This window comes from Micromys minutus (assembly GCF_963924665.1).
Source record: "Micromys minutus genome assembly, chromosome: 16".
Lineage (NCBI taxonomy): Eukaryota > Metazoa > Chordata > Mammalia > Rodentia > Muridae > Micromys > Micromys minutus.
The window spans coordinates 38,253,818-38,280,095 of record NC_137985.1 but is presented as its reverse complement, the minus strand read 5'-3'; the positions used below and the strand labels follow the sequence as shown (position 1 = coordinate 38,280,095).

The 26,278-nt window shown below is 43.1% G+C and overlaps 1 protein-coding gene across 1 annotated transcript; it reads right to left on the bottom strand.

Annotated features, from left to right (window-relative positions):
- Positions 1-5,299: 5,299 nt before the first annotated feature.
- MPZL3 (myelin protein zero like 3) lies at positions 5,300-25,080 on the bottom strand. Its single transcript, XM_080930239.1, has 6 exons — positions 24,968-25,080; positions 17,944-18,110; positions 13,652-13,862; positions 11,974-12,139; positions 9,703-9,766; positions 5,300-7,975 (listed from the first exon to the last, which is right to left on the bottom strand). The coding sequence occupies exons 1-6, from the start codon at positions 25,041-25,043 to the stop codon at positions 7,949-7,951; spliced, it is 711 nt and encodes a 236-aa protein (XP_080786365.1). The 5' UTR covers positions 25,044-25,080; the 3' UTR covers positions 5,300-7,948.
- Positions 25,081-26,278: the final 1,198 nt, after the last annotated feature.

The following is a 26,278-nucleotide window of genomic DNA, read 5'->3' as shown; positions in this document are numbered from 1 at the left end:
CTAAAAATAAAACAGAAAAGCACGTATTTCAATTGGCTGTCAAAAAGATGCCTTACCTGTATTCCAATCCAAAAAATTCACTTGGAAAATGAAACCTGCCCAAGGAGACTCCTTCCCAGGCGGTCCCTGACTCACTCTTCCTTATCGTCCTTGCCTACAGCACAGGATAACAAGGTTTAAGGATCAGATTTGGTCATATAGATAACAGTGCTTTGAGAAAACAGGAAGAATCACTAGACAAGATCCCATTTTTCTAGAACCCAAGAGCCAGACAGAGAGCAGCCTGTGACATTAGAGCTGCCAGCAAACTATCAGAATGAACTAGAAGCTCTGACTACCACTGAGTAGACATTAATTGCATTGCTCCAGCTATGCCAGGAGTCAAATATAAGTCCCTTTACCGAAAACACAGATGTGTTCCGTGCCGACCACCCCCCCACACACACAGATACAGCTGGTGGCCATCACAGGCTTCCCTTGTGGCATGTCTTAACTCTCGTATACCCTATTCAGACATCCAAGATACCCATCACCTTCCCAGGGATCGACTGAGCCCTCTGCTCGGCAAACAGCTCCCAGCCCTCAAAGGAATCCCTCAAGAGAGCACCACATGCTCAGAAGAGCAATGGCTAATTTGCATGTCTGACACCAACCCAACGTCAGTTAAAGTCTGTACGCTCTCAAGGACAGGACCGTGGGTGTCTTGTTTGTATTTGTGCTCCACCACTGTGCTAAGGGATCTACAAATTGCTGGGAGCATGCCAGATAAATGTTTGTCACCAACAATGTGACCATTACCTCGAAATCAGCTTCAAGGCATCCCACAACCCCTTGACACTGTTCTACACACACACACACACACACACACACCAAAAAAAAAAAAAAAAAAAAAAAAAAAAAAAACCCAGAAGCTTGTAAAGGACTCACTCACTCGACCACACCCAGCCTTCTTTTCTTCAAACCAGTTCTAAGAAATGTAAAGTGTGGTAAATAAAAAGGCATACACTTTCAGCCCTAAATACTCAAATGCACTGATAAAGTTCTGTGTGAACAGGAGAGAAAAGCAATGATTTTTGGCAGAAAGAGCATGAATTTGAAGGTTGTCCTTTTTTTATTTTTATTTTTAAACAAGTTATTTTCCAGGCTCAACCTCCTGGAACTCAACTTTAACAGTATAGGCTCAGACTTTATTTTTTCCTCTCTAGTTGATAGGCAACTACACTAATCCGCTAACAAGAGTCGATATGAAATACAGAGAGAGCTGTAGTGCCAAGGACTGTCTGAGCAGTCCACACACTAGCTCACTCAATCTTCACCACAACTGTGGGACTTTTCGGAGATGGGGAAACTGAGGTACAGGTGGGTGGTGCGATTTGCCTAAGAACACATGGCGGATTGGCACAGTCTAAGTTGAAGCCCAGGAGAGCTGGAAATCTGGCTCTTTCAAGCCCAGCCTGTTGTCATCACATCACACGTCCCTCCACATCCATCAAAGCTGATGCTTTAGTGTGTAGACTCCCCAGGCTTCATTTGGAGAAGCAAGATTAATATGCTCCCCCTGACTGAATGTTCTTCCAAACCTCTTCGAATACCTTCATGCCCTGAACTCTTATTGGTTCCTCTTTCAGCTATCAAATTACACATCATTTCAGGGACAACTCTTCCCAGCCAGCCATCCTAGGACAGACCACTTAGCCACACACCTTCATGGTGCTATTTATCTTTCTGGGATCTGCCACAGCGTGTAATCATCTATTTGTTGGGGTGCTCATCTGGTTAAACATTTGCTCTTCCCCTCACTCTCCAAGATGATAAGTTCCAAGTGGCTAAGAAGGTGTCCATGTATCACTACAGCTCTGGTGCTTGCATGGTGTTGGAGTCAGGGGGTCAGGAAATCCTCCTTTACAGCTTCTCAAATAAGCTCATTATGACACATTGGAAATTTATTAAGAAACCTCTAGTTACATTTCAATTTCCTGGGTAGGTAGCAAATATTCAGAAATTGCACACACACGCAATCACACATCACTTAGTGAGGATGAATATGTCATCAGGAAACTCCATTCTGTGGCCGTCCCAGAGTGCACCTACACAAACTAAGATGGCTACAATGCTGCTAGGTTATATAATCTTATAGAACTTCTGTCTGTGCATTGTCAACTAAAATGTTACTTAGTAAATCAACACACACACACACACACACACACACTCAAATCTTGAAACATATATTGATCCCCAATATTCTGAATTCTAAACACAAACAAATGAAATCTTGGCTTTTAAAATTCCAACAGACTTGCCTTGATGATGGGTCTGATAACCTCTCCTCTCTACCCTGCTCCCTTTCTGGATACTGACTTGGCCCAGCAGACAACCTTCAGGTGATGCCACACTTCGAGTCATTTCCCTAGCTGACTGAGCATCCGACCCAAGCTCAAGGCTCCTTCACAGTAACTCCTGGCAAATATCTCCTATCAGTTCTAGAATATGTGCAGTCACCAGGAACTCTTTCCTACAATTACCAATGAATGGGAACTTTTCTCCTGGGTATAATTATGGCCCGGGGAGAAAAGCTTCAGAAAAGAGATTTGTAACAATGAGAATAACACACAGAATGCGAAAATGGCCCTCAGATAAGACAATAGAAGAGCAGGGTGCTGTCTCCTAGCCAGTTTGCCCCTGGTAAGAACAAAGACTACAAAAACAGACAGCTGTGTGGCATGCTAAGTCCCCTCAACTTCCCTGCACATCCTGTGTACCTTTGAGCTCTCAGAAATTTGTAAGTATACAAGCCCCGAAGACCACTCTGAGGTACAAACCTCTGAAATGTGCTCTTGACTTTCCTTCTGAGACCATGTAATACAGATTGGGCAGAAGGGTGCTTTGTGGCTTCTGAAGCACAGCCTAGGTTACACACTACTCAGATGGGACCTTGGAAACCATCCCCCCTTCCCTGCAGACCAGCATGTACCTAGTCACCATCTGGCCTGGAGGTTGGACAATGTCAGGGTGGGATGAGTAAAGACAGTAAATACTCTCTTGGGAACTTGAAGTGCTGCCTTGGTGACTCATCCAGAACATGGCGAAAACAGTGAGGTAGGAGTCCTGCCATGAGCTCAAAAACAGTCACCGTCCTGCCTCAAGCCATCAGAGACGGGAAAGCTAAAGCTTCTGAGCAACCTCGTCTGTGTTTATCACAAGCAAGGCTTACTTCTCGTCCTCTGAGAACCTTGACACGAAGTACAGGACAGAAACTAAAGCTGCGCCCACTTGTCTGCCTCATGGCAGCCCTCCTGCAGAGACCGGGAATTCCATGCAGAGCCTCCTCAGCCTACATCAGGGCCATTTAACCTAACCACCCTTCCTCTGAATGAAAACTACCCATCTTCTCAGAACAGCTCAAACAATGGCTCACAGCACACAAAATCACTGCTTACCCAAGATGACTGTGCCCAGGAAAAACGCTGCACCACGATCCCCCGACACGGTATCACCTACACTGACTGAGAGACTTCTGTGAGCCCAGTAGATCAGGCTCAGAGAAAAACAGATGTGCATGCCTTCTGCGGTGGGGTGGCTGCGGAAACAGAAACAGGAACCTCCCAATCAAGGTTCTCCATTCAGTCATCTGGCTCACTGCTCAATTTCCATTTATATTTTTATAATTTTTAATTAAAAATTTAATTAAAAATTTTACAAATGGTATTCAATATATTGTGATGGCCAATTTCACCCTCATCACCCTCTTTATTCCCAGCTCACTCCAGTTGATCCTCTTCCCAACTAGTCCTATTCTTGTGTGTGTGTGTGTGTGTGTGTGTGTGTGGTGCACATGTGTGCATAGGGAGTGTGCATGTGTGCACATGCATATGTACCTGAATATGTGTATGCATGCATGTGTACACGTGTACTGTGTGAGGTGTGTAAACACATGGCCTGTGTGCGCACATGTATGTGTGATGTGTGTATGTGGAGGGATGCTTGTATGCATATGTTCATGTTCTTGTATGATATGCATCTACATGGATGTGTGTACATGGGATAATACCTGTGTGTATGTATATATGTGTGTGTGTGTGTGTGTGTGTGTGTGTGTATCTGTGCCTGTCTGTCTGTGTGCCTGTGTATGTGGTATGTGTGTGTGCATCTATGTATGCGCACCTGTATATTTTGTATGAGTGTATGCCAGTGTGTGCCTATGTGCATTGTTCATGTGTGCTGTGTGTGTGTCCCTGTGTGCCTGCATGTGTGCATATATAGGTCTTTTTCAGGTAGCCATAGCTGCTGTGTGGACATTACCATGGTCATGTCATATTCAGAAGCATGGCATGCTTATCTTCTGGCTCTTACATTCTCTGTGATGTCCTGGAGCCATGGAGGGGTTGACACAGCTGTTCCCTTTGCAGGATGTATATATTTTATCCTAGAAGGGAAGACTTGCAGCTCACTGAAGTGAGCCTCACATTCCAGATCCCTGCAGAACTCACCTCCCCTTCTGTATTACAAACTCTGCAAGTAGAATCTCAAATGTGCCACGTCTGGGGGTGTATGCCCAACATCTCAGCACCCAGAAGGCTTGGGCAGGAGGAGCCAGCCTGGACAACACAGGAGGCATTTGCTGAGAGATAAGCTTTATGTAAATAAAGCACAATTAATTTAAGAAAAATAAAAATAGAGCAGATTTCTTTGTTTCCTTCTCTGGCCATATGGATATAGCCTAGCTAATCAATCAACTTCCAGAGCTTCTCCTGCCTAGTGCTCCAGCTCACCTTGTTGCTGTATAGGTTTCCTCAGACTGTGAGGGTCACCATCATACAGGGAGCAAGGTGTTCTCCTAGCAAACCCTTTGAGTTTGGGGAACTCGGGATATCCTGACTGCCAGATACCTCTGTTTGAATTACCACTTCAAATTAAAAGTTCTTATACATACACATTCACCTCTTGCTCTCTACTGGATTGACCCAGTAGAACAAAGCCTGGGTATGCTCATCTTTTGAAATCTGTCCTGTCCTGAAAACTGTTGAATGCCTTCTCACCCCATGGACTACACTGCACATATTCCCAGCAAATATTCCCAGTGCGGTGGGTTTCATGCCACCAGTTTGCCACTTGGGTTCACAACATTTCTAGACATGCAATCATCAGCCTCTGCTCTGTGAGCTGGTTCCAGCACACCACTGGATCTATGCAGGATCCTGCTGGTATAGAGCTCAGACGGTTTTCTCAACACTGAAAACCACAACCCCCCACTTCACAAGGCACTTCTCACTTTAATATAGATTGACACTAAAAGGGTAGCCACAAGGTGCAAAGAAGTTTATTAACTACAGCGGAGTAAAAATTCCATGAGTCACAATGTCTGTAGCCTTACAGCTCATACCCTCCTGCAAATAAAAATCTTAACTTGATTTTAAAAGTCAGTGAGAGACAGAGGCGAGGAGGCCAACACCGGTGTGGGCACTTCTGGCAACAAAGCTTTGAGCTGTACAATTAAATAAGAGCTTTGGTCCAGTCCATGGATCTTCTTGGAGTCCTTCTTCAGAATGAGGGCCCAGCAACACAACAGAACTTTCTGGATCAGGATCTGGCCTCCTGGTTTTCTTGTGTTGTAAACTGTACACATGCACGCACGCATGTGTGCATGCACGGAAGGAGTTGGTGGAAGGGTTAAGCAACTTTTCCTTCTGAAGTTCCAGTGCTGACTCAGGAGCTGCAGACTGCTAAGACGGCCTCGAGTGGCCTGAAGTAACAGGCCACAGAGGGAAAACAAAGTACTTTATAAATTCACATTTTGTAATAGTTTTAAGAGCCCACTGCATAAAACTCAGACGGTGATATAACCCTAGTGAAAGACTTAAACCATCTTTCCAGACAAGGCTTTCCAGATAATGTCAGGTGGCTTGAGCCCACAGAGAAGCAAAAGAAGGAAAATAAAGTATGAGAATGTCACCCCAGAAGATATTAAAACAGTAAGTCAGACAAACCCTCTATCGCACGCTCACTGTTGAAGTAGGAAGGCTCCACAGACAACCTTGTTTTCCTTAGGGTCAAGAAGCTATAGCCCAAACCCCAGCAAAGAAAACTCAGGGCAGCCTAAGCTTGGGATATGACCACAAACCCACGGAGCAAATAAAACCACTAACTTACTCCCTTACAATGAAGGACTTGATTGTTCTGTCATTTACAAGAGAAAGAGCCATTTCAAAGCAGGCTGCACAACAGTATACCCAGTGTCCATCAGTCATAGGGTGACTGACCTCACCCATGTCTGAGCGAGATAAAACCTCACAATACACGTGCAAGAAAATCCTAAGGCAGCAAAATTGTTCCCTCATGTTCACAGAATGATGACTTAAATGAGTTCTTGTAATGCCTCTGTCAAAACAGTGAGGCCCATGGCATGCCCCCTCCCAACTAGATCACTCTCTTCAGATCTGCAAGTGCCCAAATTGTTCATCTTGGTGCCTGAATGTTTTCTTTTCTCCATTGAACCATCAGAAAGAATCTCACTGGGTTGGCCACAGACAACTACATCTTTAACAAGTAGTCCAAAGAACCATGGAATCTAATGACCAGAAATGTAAAATGCCAGCCCCCACCCCCACCCTGCGTCTTCTAAGGGCTTCCATGACCAGAGGTAAATATCATCAATTAGCAGGCTAGATTAACATGTCTTTTAAGCAGAGTTAATGATCCCAGTTTCAAACGCAAGATCTTCATGATAAATAGAATGACTTTTATAAGATACATAGTATATAACACTGTAATATGGAAGTCTCCCAAGCTACACTGGGAAGAACCATGAAGACCTCCATGTTGAACCAACCAGGGCTGGGGGAGGGGTCATTAGTGACTCTCTCTGGAGAAGGCTGTTTGCACACATGCAACTTCAGAGAAGTCAGGCACATCTTAGTGGTTTACAGAAAACCCAGTATAAATTAAAATAACAAATAAGTTGCTACAGGAGCCTAGAGGTGTGGGTTACAAGGCACCAAGTGAAGAAAGGGCTGATGTCCTGCACAACCTCACTTCCTCATCTCCAGGACTGAACAACCAGTTTGCAGATACAATACCCACTTCTGATGCAATTTAGAACCAGACAAAGTTCTAAATAACACAAGAAAAATGAAAAAACTCAAAGCAAAGGACTACAAAAAATATTTCCTAAGTCACCACTAAAAACCTTCTTAAGAGGCATTTCTTGCCTCTGACTTAAAAAAAAAAAAACAAAACCCCAAGAAGGAAGCCACAATTACTCAGCTGCAGGAACACAAAATAACAAAGATTCTTTGGCCCAAAGTATAACTAGCAAGACAAAGGAGAAAGATCCTTCTACATTAAAAACGGTTCCCTTAACTGTAAATTGACAATACTTTAATACAAAAGACCCAGTCAAAGCAAGCCTACAACTTGTAAACCTACTGAGCCAAAGAATCGGGGTCAAATACTCCATGTCACCTAAAAACAGCTGATAACTGTTAAACCAAGTAGTGCATCCGGAGAACATCCATGGAGAAGAAACAAGGGCTATCCATCCCAAATGGGAGTGTCGTTCGTTGGCACGTCATCAGGAAGCTACAAGCTTCACACTATTAAAAAGTACAATTTTGGCATCAGCAGAGTAACAGACATTTGGTCTCCTTCAGGCAACTGGAAGAAACCAGGAACTACATTCAAGAGTGTAGGTAAACCAAGCACAGTGTTTCTGTTCAAGAATTTCTTTGTTCAATTGGAGTGTGTTAAGAAGGGAAGTCATGAGTCTCTTCTGGCAGTTTCTGAACAGTTTATAAATACAAAATAAACATTTCTTCAATAAATAAATGGTCCTTAAGGTCTTCACTGATGACCTTCAGAATCTTCTGTCCCTGCTTGTCTCCACCAGAGGCACTCCTGGCCAGTGGGAGATTTCCTGTTGTTAGGTAACACTTCATGCATCGCACACACTTCGTCAGTATGCCTCTTCATAGTCTGAATCCTACAAGGGAAAGAATAGCAGATGTGTATGCTTTACAATGTCACAGTCAGATCTACACAAAGACCATGTGTATAGGTCACCATATGGAACTGGGCTTGGGGTAACCATGGTGGGATATCCCAGATAGCACACCTATGTCCCATGGACCATCACAGGACCTCAATGCAATGTGTCTACTGAGCTGATTTCTGCTTTGAAGCCCCAGTGGCTCTTTGAGAACCTTGGCATGCAAGAAAAGATGCTTGCCTACTGTTTCATACCTAAATGCTTTCCACTGTCCTCTGATCCTTCCTCCTCCCATCATTTTTAGATCATGGCCCTGCTTTCTCCTGCCATTGAGAAGGAAGGCAGTCGTCGAAGAACATCCTTGACTCCACCATGAGATTCACCCACATGCATATGGCCCCATCTGTTCGGCCCCTCTACTGTCCTGTGTGTTTGTTTGTCCGTCTGTCTGTTTTTTGAGTAAAGATTTCTTTGTGTAGCTGGGTCTAAAGGTGTGCCCTACCATGCCCAGCTTTTCTCTATTGTTCTTATTCCTTTATCTACAGCTACTATGTCCTCCTGTGACGCCTTCCAGTGTCATCCTGGTAATCCTACCTTCTCTCTCTCCTGCAACATCAATTTTTCCTTCTCCATTGGCTCATCCACAACAGCACAGAAATGTGCCATAGCTTACTCATCCCAGGAAATAACTCTGAAGACAGCACTCCTCTCTACCCACAGCCCACTCCTCTGCCTCAGGTCTTAGAAGAGCTGTCTGTACCCACTTCCACCACCATACCTTTGTGATGGTTCTTGTCCCTTCCCCAGTCCTTTTCACCCTGGATATACCAGTGGAACCAGTGGTGGACAGTAGCTTCCATGTCACCAAACCATCGACGGTGAACTTCCAAATCGTTGAAGAATTTCTTCCTCATCCCCCAAGATAACAGACTTTCCTGATTCTCCTCCAACTTCAAAGTTTTTATCCTCTTGCTAATTCCTCTTTGTCTCTCTAATCTAGAAACCTTGGAGATGTCCAAGCTTGGTCCTTTGACCTCTCCTACATATATAGGCTTCCATCTATTTCCTGAATATCCTAATGGCTCCTATGTTAAATCTGCAGACTAGACCTCTATTCAGAAAACATAATTGCCCACTGCATATTTCAAACCTAGTACGTTCAAACTCAACTCCTGATTTTATTCTTAAATCTTGCTCTGGGGCTGGAGAGAGGGCTCCATAATTAAGAGCATTCTTTGCCCTTCCAGAGGACCTGGGTTTGACTCCCAGGGCTTAGTAGTTAACAGGAGTTGGGTTCAATTCCCAGCACCTACATGGCAGCTCACAACTTTCTGCAGTCTATAACTCCTGTTCCAGGGGTCTGACACCCTCACACAAACATACAAGCAGTAAAATCACCAATGTACATAAAATGAATGAATAAATTATTTTTTTAAATTACCAGGGCTCATCAGAGAACTTAAATTCACATTTCTGAGTCCAGAAATATCTGGTTATCTGAGTCCAGAAATATCCAAAAAAAAAAAATAAGTTTTTTGTCAATCAGCAGCTTACATGGCCCCCTTCATAACTTAAGAAGACAGTTCTATACCCATGAGATAAAAAATAAAATCATGGGCCAGTGAGATGGCTCAGTGGGTAAAGGAGCTTGTTTCCAGTCCTTATGACATAAGTTTGACCCCTGGGACCGAAATACCAAACAGAAGAAACAGGACACTTACCAGACACTCCGCACAGCGGACACAAAGCCTTGCCACACAGTCATTGCTGTCCTCCTGGTCAGTGCTGTGGAAAGAACACAAAGCAAACTCAACTGTCACTGCTATCACAGGGGACCACTCCAAGCTCCAAGTATTGGAATCACATGAGTCTGGTGTTACCGCCAACCCTTAAACGGAGCCCTTAGGAACATGTCATACATAAATGGGCATGAAACACGGATCAGGGCACCCAGCAAGGGCTAGTTAAATAGCAGCTGGTCACTGTCATGCAGAAAAGTACTGAACAGCAGCCACAATGGAGGCGCCATGCTCGGTGGGAAGAGGGGTAACAGAACCTGGTCTGGGGATGATGCTCCCAATCCCATGCGGCGAGAGCTGTAAGAGCTAATGTACTACAGTACAATACGATAGTGTTCCAAGGTTGGGGTGGAACTGCCATGCAGCAAAGCTCAGGGAGGGACCAGTCCTCTGCTCAGGACTCAATGAGTTGAACATTTCAGCTCAGTCCTAGAGGGTAAGAAAGCTTCCAGACGAGAAGAGAGGGAAGTCGGTGATTCTAGGAATGTTGGGGTGGGGGAGAAAAAAATGGGCGTACAAATGGATGGGTAGGTAAATAGACAGAGATGCATGCACACACACACACATGAATGACTATAGTATACCAAGGAGAAAAAAACACAAGCTGACTATAGTTGGACTACAGAGAGAATGAGAGCACATGATGGAAATATGACTTGGGATCAGACCTCAGAGTGTAGAGACAGAAAGAAAACTTTGGAACCTCCCACGGTAAAACTCCCTTACCTAATGGTCAAAGGCCTTTCACAGACAAAGGAAAAGTCATATAAGTATTCTGACTGTTTTGTTCTTTTGCTGATTCAGGCTTTCACTATGTATCCCTGGCTTGCCTGGAACTCATCATGTAAATCAGGCTGATCTTGAACTCACACCAATCCACCTGCCTCTGCCTCCTGAATGCTGGGACTAAAGGTGTGCATCATTGAGTCAGCTACAGGGCTTTAGTTCTTTTTAAAAAGTAAATCTTGGGCTGGAGAGATGGATCAGAGGTTAAGAGCATAGGATGTTTTCTCAGAGGTCCTGAGTTCAATTCCTAGCAACCACATGGTGACTCACAACCATCTGTAATGTAGTCTGGTCTCCTCTTCTGGACTGCAGGCATACATGCAGGCAGAACACTGTATACATAATAAATAAATAAATCCCTTAAAAAAAAAGAAGTGTGGTGCACACCTTTAATCACAGCACTTGGGAGGAAAAGGCAGGCAGCTGAGTTCAAAGCCAGCCTAGTCTACAGAGCGAGTTCCAGGACAGCCAAGACTACACAGAGAAGAAACTCTGTCTCAAAGACGAACAAACAAACAAAAAAGAAAATCTCTTCCTGGGAAACTCCTGGATGGTGCCTGCTCATTGGCGAAATGGTGATTGAGAAATGCTTTTGGTAACTGTGGTGGTTGAATAAAAATGGCCTCTATAGGCTCAGAAATTTAAATGCTTTGCCACCAGGGAATAACTCTTTGACTAAAAGGATTAGGAAATATGGCCTCCTTGGAGAAAGTATGTCAGTGGGGTGGGCTTTAACACTTCAAAAGCCCATGCTGCCCCCCCTAAAGATTAGGAAGTAGCTCTCAACTCCCTCATGCCTACTGCCATATTCCCAACCACAATGACAGTGGACTAAGCCCCTGAAATTGTAATCCAGTTCCTAATTAAATAATCCTCTTATTAGAGTTCCTTGGTCATAGTGTCTCTTCACAGCTGTAGAACACTGACTAAAACAATAACCACATTTATTTAACCCTCTCAGAGCATCTGCTGACCAAGAACAACACATACTTATCTAAATTTCCTTGGCCCTTCAGGGTATCCTCAAAGCTTCCTTCATTGCTTATGAATATTCTGTTAGGAGACATTAGCTCAGTGCCAGAAAAAAAAAAAGTGAAAGAGAAAAATATGACTTGAAGTTTTATTTTAGTTTTGAGAGAACAAAATATGTGCTCGAATACACACGCAGAGCCCCAGCACTGCACGGTGTGAAGCCATGTGTGGCCTAAGTGTTCTGTCCATCCTGCTTTTCATGACAACACCCACAAATGTCACTATAATCTTTCTCTGACACCCCTCATGGAATGACTACATTTGGGAGGAGATCTCAGCAGGGGAGAATATGTGTGTGGATATGGGATGACCATATCCACAGAATGGGCTGTGAAAAGGAACCGACTTGATGCTGGGGACGCTGGTGGGACTTACTCATCGGAAACTTCAATGGATGACTTCTTATAGCCAGACCTGCTCCTCTTCTTCACCCCTGTTGCCTTCCTCCCCATTCGCACCAGCAGCAGAACAACCACCACGGCCGAGGGGATGAAGACTAGGATGGAGAGAAGGGCCACAGAGGACAGCATGGTGCCGAACCCTGCCGAAAACACAAGGGAGGGCTGGGGCTTCAGGCGCTTCCAATTACAGAAGGAACGAATGCATCGTCAAAAATATAAAATATAAGAAACACGAACATGCACACATAATTCCATTGCCTACAAGTATCACATTGCTACCAATCTGTTCTTTTTCCAAGAGTCTGAAAGTACACATGGGGGCAGGATGCATGTTTGTAAAAGCAGGAGTCCTATTATTCACATGATTTTAGCTTAACATATGATAAATGGGTTTTTGTGATTAAAAAGGTCCTGATTATAAAGGTTCCTCTACCAAGCGAACACTGTTAATCCCAGACTAGGAGGCAGAGGCAGGTGGATCTCCATCTGTCGAAGGCCAGCCTAGTGATCTACAAAGTAAGTTCTAGGACAGCCAGAGCTTCGTAGTGAGACACTGACCAATGAATGAATGAATAAATAAATAAATAGCTTCACAAATACAGTATATACTACTCTGCTATACTGTATCAATTTGCAAATCAATTCTCTAACTTTGAACACTCAACTTTGACTCTACAAGTTAGATTAGGATGGTCATCCTGGTGCTTAGCTTTGTCTTCTTAAGATAAAAATTTTAAGATAGAATTGTAAGAGCAAAAGAAATATAATTTTAAGAACTATAACTTCTATTACTAAGCTGCCTTCTAGAAAAATGAAATCTATTCCTGCCAGCAGTATGATTATGTAAATGTGATATAGGTTACTGTCAAAGCAGATGACCATGATGACAAAGAAAACGGTAAGGAGGAAGGGAGAGAGGGGAAGGCGAGAAAGAGGGCAGAGAAGGCAGCAAGGGGAAGTAGAGGAGGGAGGGAAGCCCCAAGAAATGGCAGGGAAATTACAAAGACTCAAAATGTATCTCTGTGTCTTTGGTTCAAATTCAGTTTCAAACTCAAATAACCAATGAGATACACTGAAAAAAGCCATTCACAGCTTTATCTCCACAGAAGGAAACTGTTGTTCTTTGTAAGTAAAAGAAATGTAGAGCTGCCCATCTGTGGAGGGAACACCCTGCTCTGGAACACCCACATAACTTATGACATTAAACACATCATCACCCTTCATTAATGTGGAGGATTGCCCAACATTCCACAAGACACTGGACTACTTGAAGACAATTGAAAAAGGCAATGCAGAAGCTATGACAACAATGAAAGGGAATATTCAGTTTTCAAAAAGTACAACCTAATGGCTGGTGAGATAGCTCAAGGCTTTTCCCACCAACTCCTACAAGCTATCTTCTGACCTACACACAGACATACACATACACACACACACACACACACACACACACACACACACATACACATTGTAGCATGAATGCTCACATAGCAACACCCATACAAAATAAAATTTTTTTAATGTTTTAAAAATTAATCTTAATAGGCATACGAAGACAACTTTGACACAGCAGTCCTCTCCGTCAACCAGCAAGTTCCAGAAAGGGCCAGCGGAGTCACAGCATGGGAGGAGACTGGTGATAAGTAGCTTACCCCTTTCTGTGACCGTGAGCTCTGTTAGGGGGATATTGTGGTACACGTCTGGAGGGTTCTTCACGGCACAGCTGAACGTCCCGTTGTCCTTCAGAGTGGGGTTGCTGATGCTGATAGATGCGTCCCCTTTGTAGACATTTCCGGCCCAGGAGATCCGGTCTCGGAATGTGCCTGCTGTGGTCGGGTACTGGAAAGACTGATAATGAAAGATCTAAGAAAGCAACACGGTGAGAGACAGGGTTAACTTGGGAAATGCAATGAAATAAAGAGCCAAGAAGATCCAACAATAAAAAGAACTGCATAAAAGGGCTTCTCTTCCCCTAATAGTCTCGTTGTCATTTGATTTTAATGCTTTTCTCACTTCTACCTTAGAAAGGCAGGTTAATCAAACTGATCCAAAAAAGGATTGACAGGCAAATCTGGGATCTCAACCCTTAAGTCTGTTCTGTAGCTGGAGAGATGGCTCAGTGAAGATAGCACTTCCCTTCCAGAGGACCTCGGGTTGGTTCCCAGCACCTACATCAGGAATTCAGTCACCTGCAGCTTCAGCTCTAGGAGATTCCACACTTCTGGCCTCTAAGGGCACCTACACACACACACACACACACACACACACACACACACACACACTCACCTTAATACTACCCAACACTATCCAACACACACACACATACACACTCACCTTAATACTACCCAACACTATCCAACACACACACACACACACATATACGGGGGGGGGAGGAGAAAGAGAGAGGGAGAGAGAGGCAGGTAGGCAGACAGACAGACAGACAACAGACAACTAGAAACTAACTAACTTTCTTTTAAATTCTTCCTAATAATAACTCTCGGGCAGGGACATCTTTACTCTCCACAAAACATTTCACAATATGGACAGATTCTCTTTCCCCCAGTGAGTTTTCATTTTATTTCTACTGTGTCTCTATGGAGCACAATGTGACTTTCCTGCCTGATGCCGAGAGCTAAGCCCTGGGCCTCGTGTACGCTAAGCTCTATCAGTAAACCCCCTCTCCCAGTGATGTTTGGTTTTGAGGAACTGCCATGTCATTTGCTAACATAGCTGCATTGTTTACATTAGTAAATTTCCCTTTTCTCCAACCTGTGCCAGTACTTATTATAATTTGTCTTTTTATAGTTTATTATTTTTTTATTATGTGTGTATGGGTGTGCACACATGAGTATAGGTGCCCACAGAGGCCAGAGAGGTAATCAGATCCCCTGGAGCTGGAGTTACAGGCCACTGTGAGCCACCCAATGTGTCATGGCCACTGTGTGCTAGGTATTTGTGGGGTGAGTTTTTGATGAAATTAACCAGTGAGTGATACAGCATCTTCTCTGAGGAATAACTGTTCAAAATTGGGCAATTCAGTGGTTGTAGATGCCTGGTGTCCTAAGCAGGAAGGAACCAAGTAAACAAAGAAAGAGGAAAGCATAAGTCTTGCATAAGAGTCATGTTGTTTGTCATACGTGTCTGTTACACCTTCAGTGTAAATATGTGCTTTTGGGACCAAGTGTCCAATCACCAAGTTCAAAGCAGGATTGTCTTAATACAGCAGATATTCATTGCATACTTATCAGGTGTTTGGCATGAGGCTTAGGTTAACTGTCTCCAGAGATAACTCGAGAGAGGTTGGATTGTGTTACACCTGGGAGAGGTTGGATTGTGTTACATCTGCCAGTGATTTGGGTGGGGGGGGGGGAATCTCCCTTTTTGTCACTTGCTAACTGTGTGCCTTTTGGTAACTTGCTTCAGGTTTATATGTTTTTCTTCCTATACATTCAGAATAGTTACAGCTGCCTCACATGGTTTGGTGTGGTAGTGTAAGGGCCAAGTGAGTAAACACGTAAAAGTCATTTGCAAACTATGATAAACAGACATTGGGTGTAACCTTAGGGCACTGTTTCCCTATTTCTGTACTGTTAACAGTTAAGCCTGTGAGACTGTCTAATGCGCCATGGGAAGTTTAGTGGTGCCATACATCAATGGATGTGTGGAAAACTCAGTGTCTCTCATTATAAAGGAAATGAAAACGAAACTGTAATGATATATCACCACATAGATTACCAGAAAAGAAAGCTCTTCTCCTGGAGCTTACATTTGATAAGATAGCAAGAACTAATGAATATGTGACAAGTGCTCCAAAGGAGGAGAGAGAGGAGACTTAACAAACCAACATGATGCTGAGTGCCTCAGCTCTTAGGTACTTAGGAGGCTGAGGTAGCGGGGGTGCTGTAAATGTGAGCCCACCCTAGATTAAACACTAAGCTCAAGAACAGACTAAGGCACAGAGAAAAATCTTGTGTCTAAAAAACAAAGACCTCTCATTGACCAACAAGATAAAAAAAAAAAAGCTTAAAAATTCCTTGCTGACCTTCCAGGTTGGTGTAACTTATGAATTACATGTTAAATTAGTGAGCCTCGAGTCTTACTCCTTGACAAGCCTGAAAAACCACACCACCACACCCTTGAGTTACAAGACTCTTAAGTGCCCCTAATTCTAATTCAGATGAGCTCGCAGCCTCCCAACCAGCCTCACAGAACAGCACTCCGGCAGAAGTACTGCCTACATATAAGGTTTCTGACCCAAGAAGCTCCTGTTGCTCTCTCTGCCCTACTTTTGGACAAGGAAGCAGAGCCAAATAAGGTCAGCCATAGCTTCCTGACAACTCAGAATAAAGCAAACTATTTTAAATCAAAGCAACAGGAGCCTTGACTGCAGTCCTATTTCCTTTGCTATGGTTACCCGCCTGGCTCCGAGTATACAATTCAAAACACAATCACTAAGATGAAAGGTAATTTTTTTCTTCCAAAGAGGGGAAACAGAAAAAAAGAACACTTTCTAAAATCCAGTCTAGGGACAGTGACATTGGCCCAGTGAGTTAAGGCACCTTGCCACCAAGCCTGATGTCCTGAGTTCATCACCAGGATCTGTGTGGTGGAGAAGAGATGGTGAATTCTGCAAGATGTCCTCTCGAATCTGTGCACTTGAAGTGGCATGCATATACAAATAAGTAAATAGATACTGAAAGGAAGAAAGGAAGGAAGATTCAATTTTTTAAAAACTATTTTGTTTTATATGTGTGAGTGTTTTGCCTATAATGTCTGTCTGTGTATAGTGCATGGTATACCTTTGGAGGTCAGAACAGGGTGTCTGATCTCCTTGGAACTGGAGTTATAGAATATTGTGAGCCATTGTGTGGATGCTGAGAATTGAACCCAGGTTCTCTGGAAAAGCAGTCAGCGCTCCTAACTGCTGAGCCATTTCTTCAGCCCCAGTTCAAATACATTCTTAAATAGCATCCATCCTAAGCCAGGGCGACCGAAGGAACTATAAAGAGAAAGGGTTTTTACAGCATTGTAATCTCTAATTAAACACCCAGAATAGAATTTGAACCATAAATATGTTTTATATGTGTGATTAAAGTATATTGCTTCTAATGTTGCAAAGCCATCTGTCACCAATGACATCTGTCACTAGGTGCCACCACTTCCTTCAGTGGCAGCTACATGAATCACTGCAGACGTTTACATGACCAGAGGAAAAGCCAAGATAAATCTGTAGTATGGATTCTCAGACAGACACACCCACTGAGACAGCAGGAGCAGCTCTCAGAGAAAGGATGTCTGTGGTGTGAGAGGGGAATTTCTCCAGCCCACACCTTGGAGATGTCCTTTTTAGTACAAGGCGAAGCTGTAACACCACACAGAAGGAAACGACCAGGCAACAAAACTAAACCACATTTCCTCTTGGTTTCTGACCATTTTTTTCCTTGAAGGTAATGCATAAGAGTCCTACATGTCAGAGTGAAAGGTTCTATGCAATTAATCAAATATCATATGAGGAACAAGCGTGGCTCACTCCAACAATCTAAAAGTTTCTTTTATTTCTTTTTTATAAGTTTAACTGTATTTCAGGTAAGTGTGTGCACACCCGTGTGTGTGTGTGTGTGTGTGTGTGTGTGTGCCTGTGAATGTGTTTCTGGAGGGGTGAGTGTGTAGGAGCACTAGTATATGGGGTCTATGTGGAGGTCAGAAGACAATTTTTGACTTCCTCCATGGGTCTCAGGAATCAAACTCAGGTCATCAGACATGCGCAGCAGGTGCCTTTATTCCCTTTCTTTCTTTAAATGTAGATCAAGCTGGCTTCAAGCCTGCTATGTTGCTGAGGGATGGCTTTGATTTCCCCATTTTCCTGCCTCACCAGTGCTGAAATTACAGGCACGTGTCACCATGCCAGGCACTCAAAGGAACTTTCTGGAAAGTCCACACTTACAGATTCCGTGCGACTACTGCTGGGGGGGCGGTATGTCCAGTCTATGGTCAGCTTGTCAGTAACTTCTGAAGATGACTTGAAGGTGCATTTCAACTTGATCTTCTCTCCAACATATCCTCGGACATGAGCATCTGCACGTATCTCCAAGGAGAGGGCGATACGCGCACCTAATGAGAGCAAGCCCAAACACATACAATGCATTCACTTGGTTGGATTACGCAAAAGTGGGTGAACATGATAGGTGCTTTGCATCATTTTTAGTGACCTCCCAAAAAGGCCAGAGCCATCAATGTATTTTCAGCCAAACTCACAAGAAAGAAGGAGCTAAGATCTAATAATCTTGAATAACATCTTAAACACTTTGTAACCTTAAATCATAGTAAACAGTTGGGCGAAAGTTAAAAACCTAACTGTGCTAGCCTTTTCCCAATCATGGGCTTGTAGTTAAATACAAAGAAGGGTTGCCCATAGTAACTAAAAGGTAACCTACCCCCTCCCCATCCTGTGCCCTCCTCAATACCCCACCACACATGCTCTAGGAATACAGCAGCTTCTATGAAGTCTAAGAGTCTCAACCAAACACAGTATGGTCCCAGCATAAAGCCACTAGTGTCTCAACCAGTAGCAAAGTAAGGATAGAAAATACAAATGGGAAAGTGATTGTTAAAACTGCCCAAAAAGATTCTAGCTAGTCTTTCCTACTCATCCTCTTCTCCCTCCTCCTCCTCCTCCTCCTCTTCTTTTTAAAAAAAGAATGTATTTTTATCATTTTTAAGCATGCGTATGTGTGCCTATCCTCACATGGGTATATCCACACGAGTGCTGGAATGGAAGCAAGATGCATTATCCCCTGGAGCTAATTACAAGTGCTTGTGAGTTGTGAGATGTGGGTACTGGGAACCGAACTCCTATCCTTCAGAGAAATGGTAAGTGCTCCAAACTGTTGATTCTTCTCTCTAACACCTCTTCCTCTTCCTCCTCTTTCTCCTCCTCTTCTTCCTTCTCTTCCTCCTCTCCTTCCTCCTTCTCCTCCTCTTCTCCCTTCTCTCCTCCTCCTCCTCCTTCTTGAGACAAAGCCTTGCTATGTCACCCAGTCCTCCTGACTCAGCCTTCTAAGTCCTGAGATTACCGGCCTGTACCACACCCAGCTATGCTCCCTCTCCGAAAGCTAGTTAATGAATCACACATCTATTAAAAGTAAGTTATGAAGGGCTGGCAGGAGGTGTAGTTCAATGGCAGAGCACCTTAACTTGGAAGGCCCTAGGTTCTATACTTAACACTTTTTAAAAAAGTAAGTTATGGAGAGGAAAAAAATATAATCGGATGCGTTCTACACTGGAAAAGTAGATATTATTTTAAAAGCCTACAGAGTGTGATCTTTCCAAAACCATTCATTCCAACTTTGACATTCCATCTCTTCACAAGACAGACAGACAGACAGACAGACAGACAGACCTGGCACTTTCTTCCAACAGATCTCCTGTGATGTTGGGGAATTGGTGGATAAAAATATACTACCCACTACAGAGCCATGTTTTAGGAATTTAAAACACTATCCTTTCTTTTTCCTGCTTCCTTCTCTGACTCACTAAGCCAAGGTTCTTCTGGAAGCCAAGGGCGAGGACCTCAGCATGATTTCAGAAAAGAGCAATTCCATCCAGTGGTACTTCTATCACAGACAGGACAGTGTAAGGACTGAACAAAAATCAGAAGCTCCACGTTCAAACCCCAGACCAATGGCTGGCTCTGAGCAACCCAACAAGTCACCTACTCCTTTAGTTCACGCCTCCTGGCAGAAATGGAGCTTACCTCCAAGTCAGTGAGGGATAAATGAGTTAAAACAGATACAGCACCCAGAAAGTCCACCTACCTCCAGCAACGCCCCACGCCTGCTGAGATCGCCTCCTGTTTCTCCTACAGGGTTTTGACCTTTCCTACTGCTGGCGTTTCTGAGTCATTGTCCTAGTGCCTGAACCTCTGGCAGCTTTGAATCATTTTCTCACTCCTCTCTGGACAATCTAGTCTGGTCACATTCCTCCTGAAAGGAGGAGACCAAGACCGAGCTCACTAATAAGGCCTTTAATAAGACTCCGGCCCATCTCAAAAATGACAGCCATCTAGTTCCTCACACAGCACCCTTTCTGACTCCCATTCTAAATTTTCCCCTTCGTATAATATGCCTCTAAATGCTTATTTCTATGTCAGAAGAAACCCCGTTCTCAAGCTCCAACTCCTGACCCATCAACAAGAAGAAAAACCATATTCTATCCTAGAGAGTTGGGTCTAAAACCTGAATGGTAGAATGAACCTATGAACTATACATGCCCCTCATCCTATAGTTTTAGCCTAAAATATAAATACAACAGAGAGCTTAAAGGAGTAGATTTGAACCTAGCCAGAACAGCACCAAGAGCTAGCAAGTGTGACTTCTGATAAAGGCTGGGTCACAGTTCCCTAACCTGCTTCAATTGCTGTATCTGGCGAATGGAAAGATTAACCCTCCCAGGATCACTGTGAGCATCCAATATACTTAAAACATACATGAGCCTGGACACAGCTCCGTGGTGGAATGTGTAAGGCCCTGTGTTCTCTCCCTAGCACCACAATACATAAGCAAACAAATAAATAAATACACATAGAATGCTTAGTAGAGTTCTTAAGATAAAAATTTTTAATAAATATTAACTATTATTATTAAAATGGACAATACACATGCTAAAAAACTTGCTAACTCCCCCATTGGGCTGTGGATTAAAATCTAAACAGGAACAGTCTTTCTCAACCACCTGCCAACTACATCTTACCCCTTGCACTGTGCCTAAACTGTTTAGTCATTTTCCAAAGATACTGTCTTCTTTCATGCCTCTAAGCTTCTCTTAGAATCTTAGATCTTAGATCTCCCCATTCCTACTATTCTGCTGGAGTTGCTACCCACTACACCCCAACATTCAAACACCATCACCACCCCTCACATACCACCGGCTTTGTGATGGCTTCCCCAAATTCCCTGAAGGTCTCTGCTCTTCCTCTGAAATTCCCATAATACAGTTCTACCCAAACCCATGTGCCATGACCACACCTGAGTTATAAATTCCATTTCCTCCGTGAAATGCAAGCATCACCAGAGCAAAACTCCAGAGGGAGGGAGGCAGGCAGGCACAGAGAAACTGGGAGGGTCGCCATGGTTACTAGTGTAAGAACTACACTATTACTCCCTATCACCTTCTTTATGGAATTTTCAGTGCCTCCCTCAATGCTTCTGTCTCTACCCATTCAGGAAAAGATCAATTCTGAATAGTCACCTCTAGACTGGGGTGGTATACTGAAGGAGGAAAAACATATCACACAAATGCACGGACAGTTCCCACAAGAAATTAATGCTGGAGGGAGGAAGGTGTCAAGAATGACTCTCAGTTTCTACTTAGAAAAGCCACTCACTGAAAGAGGGGAAACCAGGCATGAGTCTGGCTCTTGGTAAGTTAACATGTCTTTGATACCTAAGGGATAATGTCAAGAACAGCCTACGACCCATGCATGACTCAAGTAGAAGCAAATGCCTTTCATGAGAAAGGAGCAAACTCATAATAATTAGCCATCACCCTGCTCTCCGATTTGCAGGTAACCCAATTGTCTAAACCAATCGGTCTCTCCCGTGATCCTGCAGGAAATAGCTAAAACACTTCAGTCTCTTTATATAAAAGGAATTGTATTGGAATGGCCCACACTGCTTTGTTTATGGCTTCTTTGGAACACCTGGCAGAGACCAGGTGCCAGAGCACCCTAAACACTTATGCTCATTTCGTTACCAGAAACAGCTGCCAATACCTGCTTTAGAGCTAAGACAGGCTCTGGGATAGAATTAGAAATCAGAACCTCAGGCTGGAGAGATGGCTCAGTGGTTAAGACCACTGTCTGTTCTTCCAGAGGTCCCGAGTTCAGTTCCCAGCAACCACATGGTGGCTCACAGCCATCTGTAATGGGATCCGATGCCCTCTTCTAGTGTGTCTGAAGATAGCTATAGTGTACTTATGTATAATAAATAAGTAAATCTTTAAAAAGAAATCAGAACCTCTGTAGTTTCTCCAGCCAGCTCTTCACAGAGTCTGTCTCTTCTCCCTCTCTCTTCCTATCTCCACCCCTTCTCTTCCCTCTCCAGATTTCTTTCTCTCAAATCCCTTCTTAAAAATCTCTCTAATCCTATATTAAATCCATTCAAATTTTCCTCCATTTTAGCACAATATCCTTTCATACATTTAATATTTGTTTTATTATTATATTTTGTTTCTTGAGACAGGCTCATGTTATGTAGCCAAGGCTAGTCCAGCCTCCATCCTCCTGCCTCAGCATTTCAAATGATGGGACCACCATGCTCTGGCTTGATATTTATTCTGGCCAAGTGAAAACAGTCAACTATAAAACTATCATGAAAATTAACAAAACCAGTTAATGAAGAATAAAAATCACATTCTAATAAAAATAATTTTAGAGCTGAAAGAAATTAAACAAGACAAAAATCAAAGGCCCTAACTTTAAACAACTCATTTTCCAAAATGCAAATCTCCCCATCTACAATGTATATAAAGACGATATGCAAGCATGATACTTGGCTCTGTCATTATCACTTCCCCTCCTCCCTTTCCTCCATCTCTTGGTTTTTCAGACAGGATCTCCTGTTTCTCGGGTTTGATTCATATTCATTATGTAGCTGAGGATGACCCTGAACTTCTGGTCCTCCCTCCTCCACATCCCCAGTGCTAGGATTACAAGCATGCCCCATTACTCCCTGAGCTACATCCCCAGACCTCCAGCCTATTATTTCTATAGACTTAGCCAACTGAAATAAGCAGAATCAGACTTAAAACTTAAGGCCAATTCAAACAAGATAACAATGTAAGAGTTTTCAGTCTCTGAAGAGGGGTGGCAAGTAAACTAGTGGGAAAGCAGAGCTTATCACCTACAATTCAAAAGAAACAAAACAAACAGCCAAACGAAGCACCTCAAACATGCCAAGTGAAAAAAGCTACTCACAAAGGGGCACACCTGGTTCACTTTGTATTAAGTGCCCAGAATAGACAAAGGCTTAAAGGGAAAGTCTAGTGGTTTCCAGGGCCTGTGGGAAGGTTGGAATGAATATGGGATTTCTCTTTTGGGTGATAAAAATGTTCCAAAGGTGTTTGTAATGATGATTACACAAGCATGCATACCAAAAATTACTGAACTGTATATTTAATGAATGAATAAGCATGTGAACTACATACCTTTATTTTTTATTTTACATGTCTGGGTGTTTCGCCTTCGTGTCTTGGTGTCCCTGAAGGCCAAAGAGGATATTTGGTTCCCTGGGACTGGAGTTACAAATCATAGTAAGCCATGATGTGAATTCTGAGACTCAAACCAGAGTCCTATAGAAGAGCAACAAGTGAACTGAACCAACTTTCCAGACCCTGGCTAGTTTATTTGTTTGTTTTAAAGAAAAAGTTAAAATCTCTTCAAGAAAACCTAGAGGAGTGGGTGAGGAATGTAAATCTATTTATATCTTGAATGGATGAATACACAGTGATCAATAATTTTAAAACTACTAATAGAATGTGTGCACACTTGTAGAGATCAGAGGCAACTTTGTTGAATTGGTTCTCTCCTTCTACATGTACGTAAATTCCAGAGATGGAGCCAGGTCTACAGGCTCGCAGAGCAGGCACCTTTACTTACTGGTCCACCTCAGCAGTCCCCCAAAATTAATTTGTTTGAACCATCTGTTTTACTAGATTTGACAGCTGCTCTTACGTTCGAAATGATGCTACAAAAAGACACAATTTCTAGAATTTCTCATTGGGACAATATTTGGATCCCTCTCTCACTTTCTCTCTCACACACACTTCTGCTGTGTACCGTGAATTTATATGAAGTGGCAGTAGGCCTGGCTCTGCTGTAAAGAGGACTCAGAGGGAAAATTGGACACGTATGATGACACAGGCAGCTGGGTGGGATCAGGGAGTGTGCTGGCAACATGCAGATTAGTCACCAGATAAATAAAAACCTCACCTTACCTGATGAAACTCAGCCACTTAATGTGTTCATAGTTACTCAATATTAAAGACCCCTTTCAGAAACATCCATTCTTTCCTCAGAAATGTTACAACAATCCATTCTAATACTAGCTATACTAGTATTCTATTTCTTTGAAAGACACACACACACACACACACACACACACACACACACACACACATATCAGACAATATTTGTACCTCAAAGTAAAACTAATTAGTTTGGATTGAAATTTAGAAATTGGAATATCATGAAAGTAAAATTATCCAAACCTTCCAATAGTGTCATTATATCAACACTATACTGACAATAGTTAAAAGAGTAAAGTTTCAAAATTCTGGTGGTGACTTTTCTGATACTTCAGAATGTTTATAAAGTGCTAAGGTGCCTTTTCTTCAACAATATGCCTGCTATAAGAAAAAACACTCTATAACCCTTGTCTAAAATGTTTTATTTCAAAGCCCCTGAAATAAAATCACCAAGTCATGGTTTTCCTTTTCTTTTTTCTTTTTTTCTTCTTCCTTCCTTTTTCTTTTTTCTTACTTTGTTTCTTTCTTTCTTTCTTTCTTTTCCAGCCCTGATTGTGTCTCTCAAAATAACTGGAACAACCAGAATTGTCCATTTCCGACCTGGAAACAGCAATACAGAACCCTGGCGGACAACCACTGAAAATCTCACAAGAACGGTGAGCTCTGCAAAGCCTATCGCTGTGGTTTCATCGAGGCATCATCATAGTGTCAAGTCACACAAGGTGGTCGGGCTCTGAGAACAGAGGGGAACCAACTCTCCGCAGTGGGAGGTGCTAGCCGGGAAAGAGCATCACCCCACACCCCCTCCTTCCCTTCCTTCCGTCTTTCGCAGAAGCCGAACGGGGGGTTTCCTAAGAGCCCCCAACCCGGAACCGGAAAAGCGACCATCTTTCCTGACCTCCCCCTCCTCCGGCCGGAAGTGGAGCCCAGCCAGCTGGCGTACTCACCCTGGACGACTAGGATGCTCAGCAGTGGAAAGAGAGCGCAGCCACGGCCTCCTACTGCTCCTCTTGCCAGCTGCATCCCGACAGCTCTTCCGACACTTACACACCCTCTTTACGGCTCCCGGGGACCACGCAGGTGGTAGCGGAAGTGACGTCATTGCGGGAGTCACCTTTGAAATAGCCATCCGGGACTCAACCTCAATCAGGGACATGGATTGTTACTAGAATCGTACCATGTTCCCCTGATCAGCGGTTCATTGACTTTCGAGAAGGATTTGATTGCGCTCCCCTGCTTCGAATTGGCTACAGGCTTCGGAAAAGGTTTTATTTTTATGGAATTCCGCGGAACCAGGCTCGATTCTCCGACTGTAACCCAGAAGTTATCTCTAGAGTAACCAAGTTGAACCCTTACAATAGCTTCTCGTACATTTGAAGTTCAGGGAAACTTAGGGGGCCATATAGAATCTGAATAAATATATCTTTATTGGGTTCAGTGGTAAATACGAACATAAAGCCTTGTCATTTGTGTTCCTTTTAATATAGCCATTACATCATCCGGAATTGGATGCTTATTAAATAACTGCAGTGACAGTGACGATGAAATCATTACAGCGTGTATTCAAGGTGAAGGGGAACTTGGGTTTCTGTATTTATTCATTGTAAAAGTAAGGATATCATTATCTATCACGGTACATGATGTGAAATGTGATAGTTTAACATGCTCTGGGGGGAAAAAAGGTGGAAAAGGACCCTGATGTAGTCACCCAATTCTCCCGCCATGGTTAGTTAAAGTAGAAGGGGGAATAAAGAGCCTCAGCTTTTGGAAATATTTCATGGCTGACATTTTCAACTGGCATACTTTACTAGACTTGAAAGCCAGTAGTTTTCTCTATAAAAAGAATAAGAGTAGACAAAACAAATATCCTTGTTTCCAATGTACCCAAACTAAGCCAGGCAAGATGGCAAAAGCCTGTAGGTCCAAGATCTGCAAGACTGAGGCAGAAGGGCTAAGAACAACCTGGACTTCAGTAATAATACTCAGGTTAGGTTCAAGAAATTTGTCTTTCAAATGTGTGCTATCATTTTGCTCATTTCCCAATGCTCCAAAATAATGTGTAAAGTCTATAGAAATACTATAAAGCCACTAGAAATTAATTTAATCAATTAATGACTGTTCTGTGCGTCTGACTACTGTGTCTACTATGAAAATTTGAGCAAAGATAAACATCTTCCCTTGTTTTCCATTAACTGCTATTGTGAATTTTGCAGATTTGTGTGTAAGCAAATAATAAAATTCATAATTCTTTATTACTA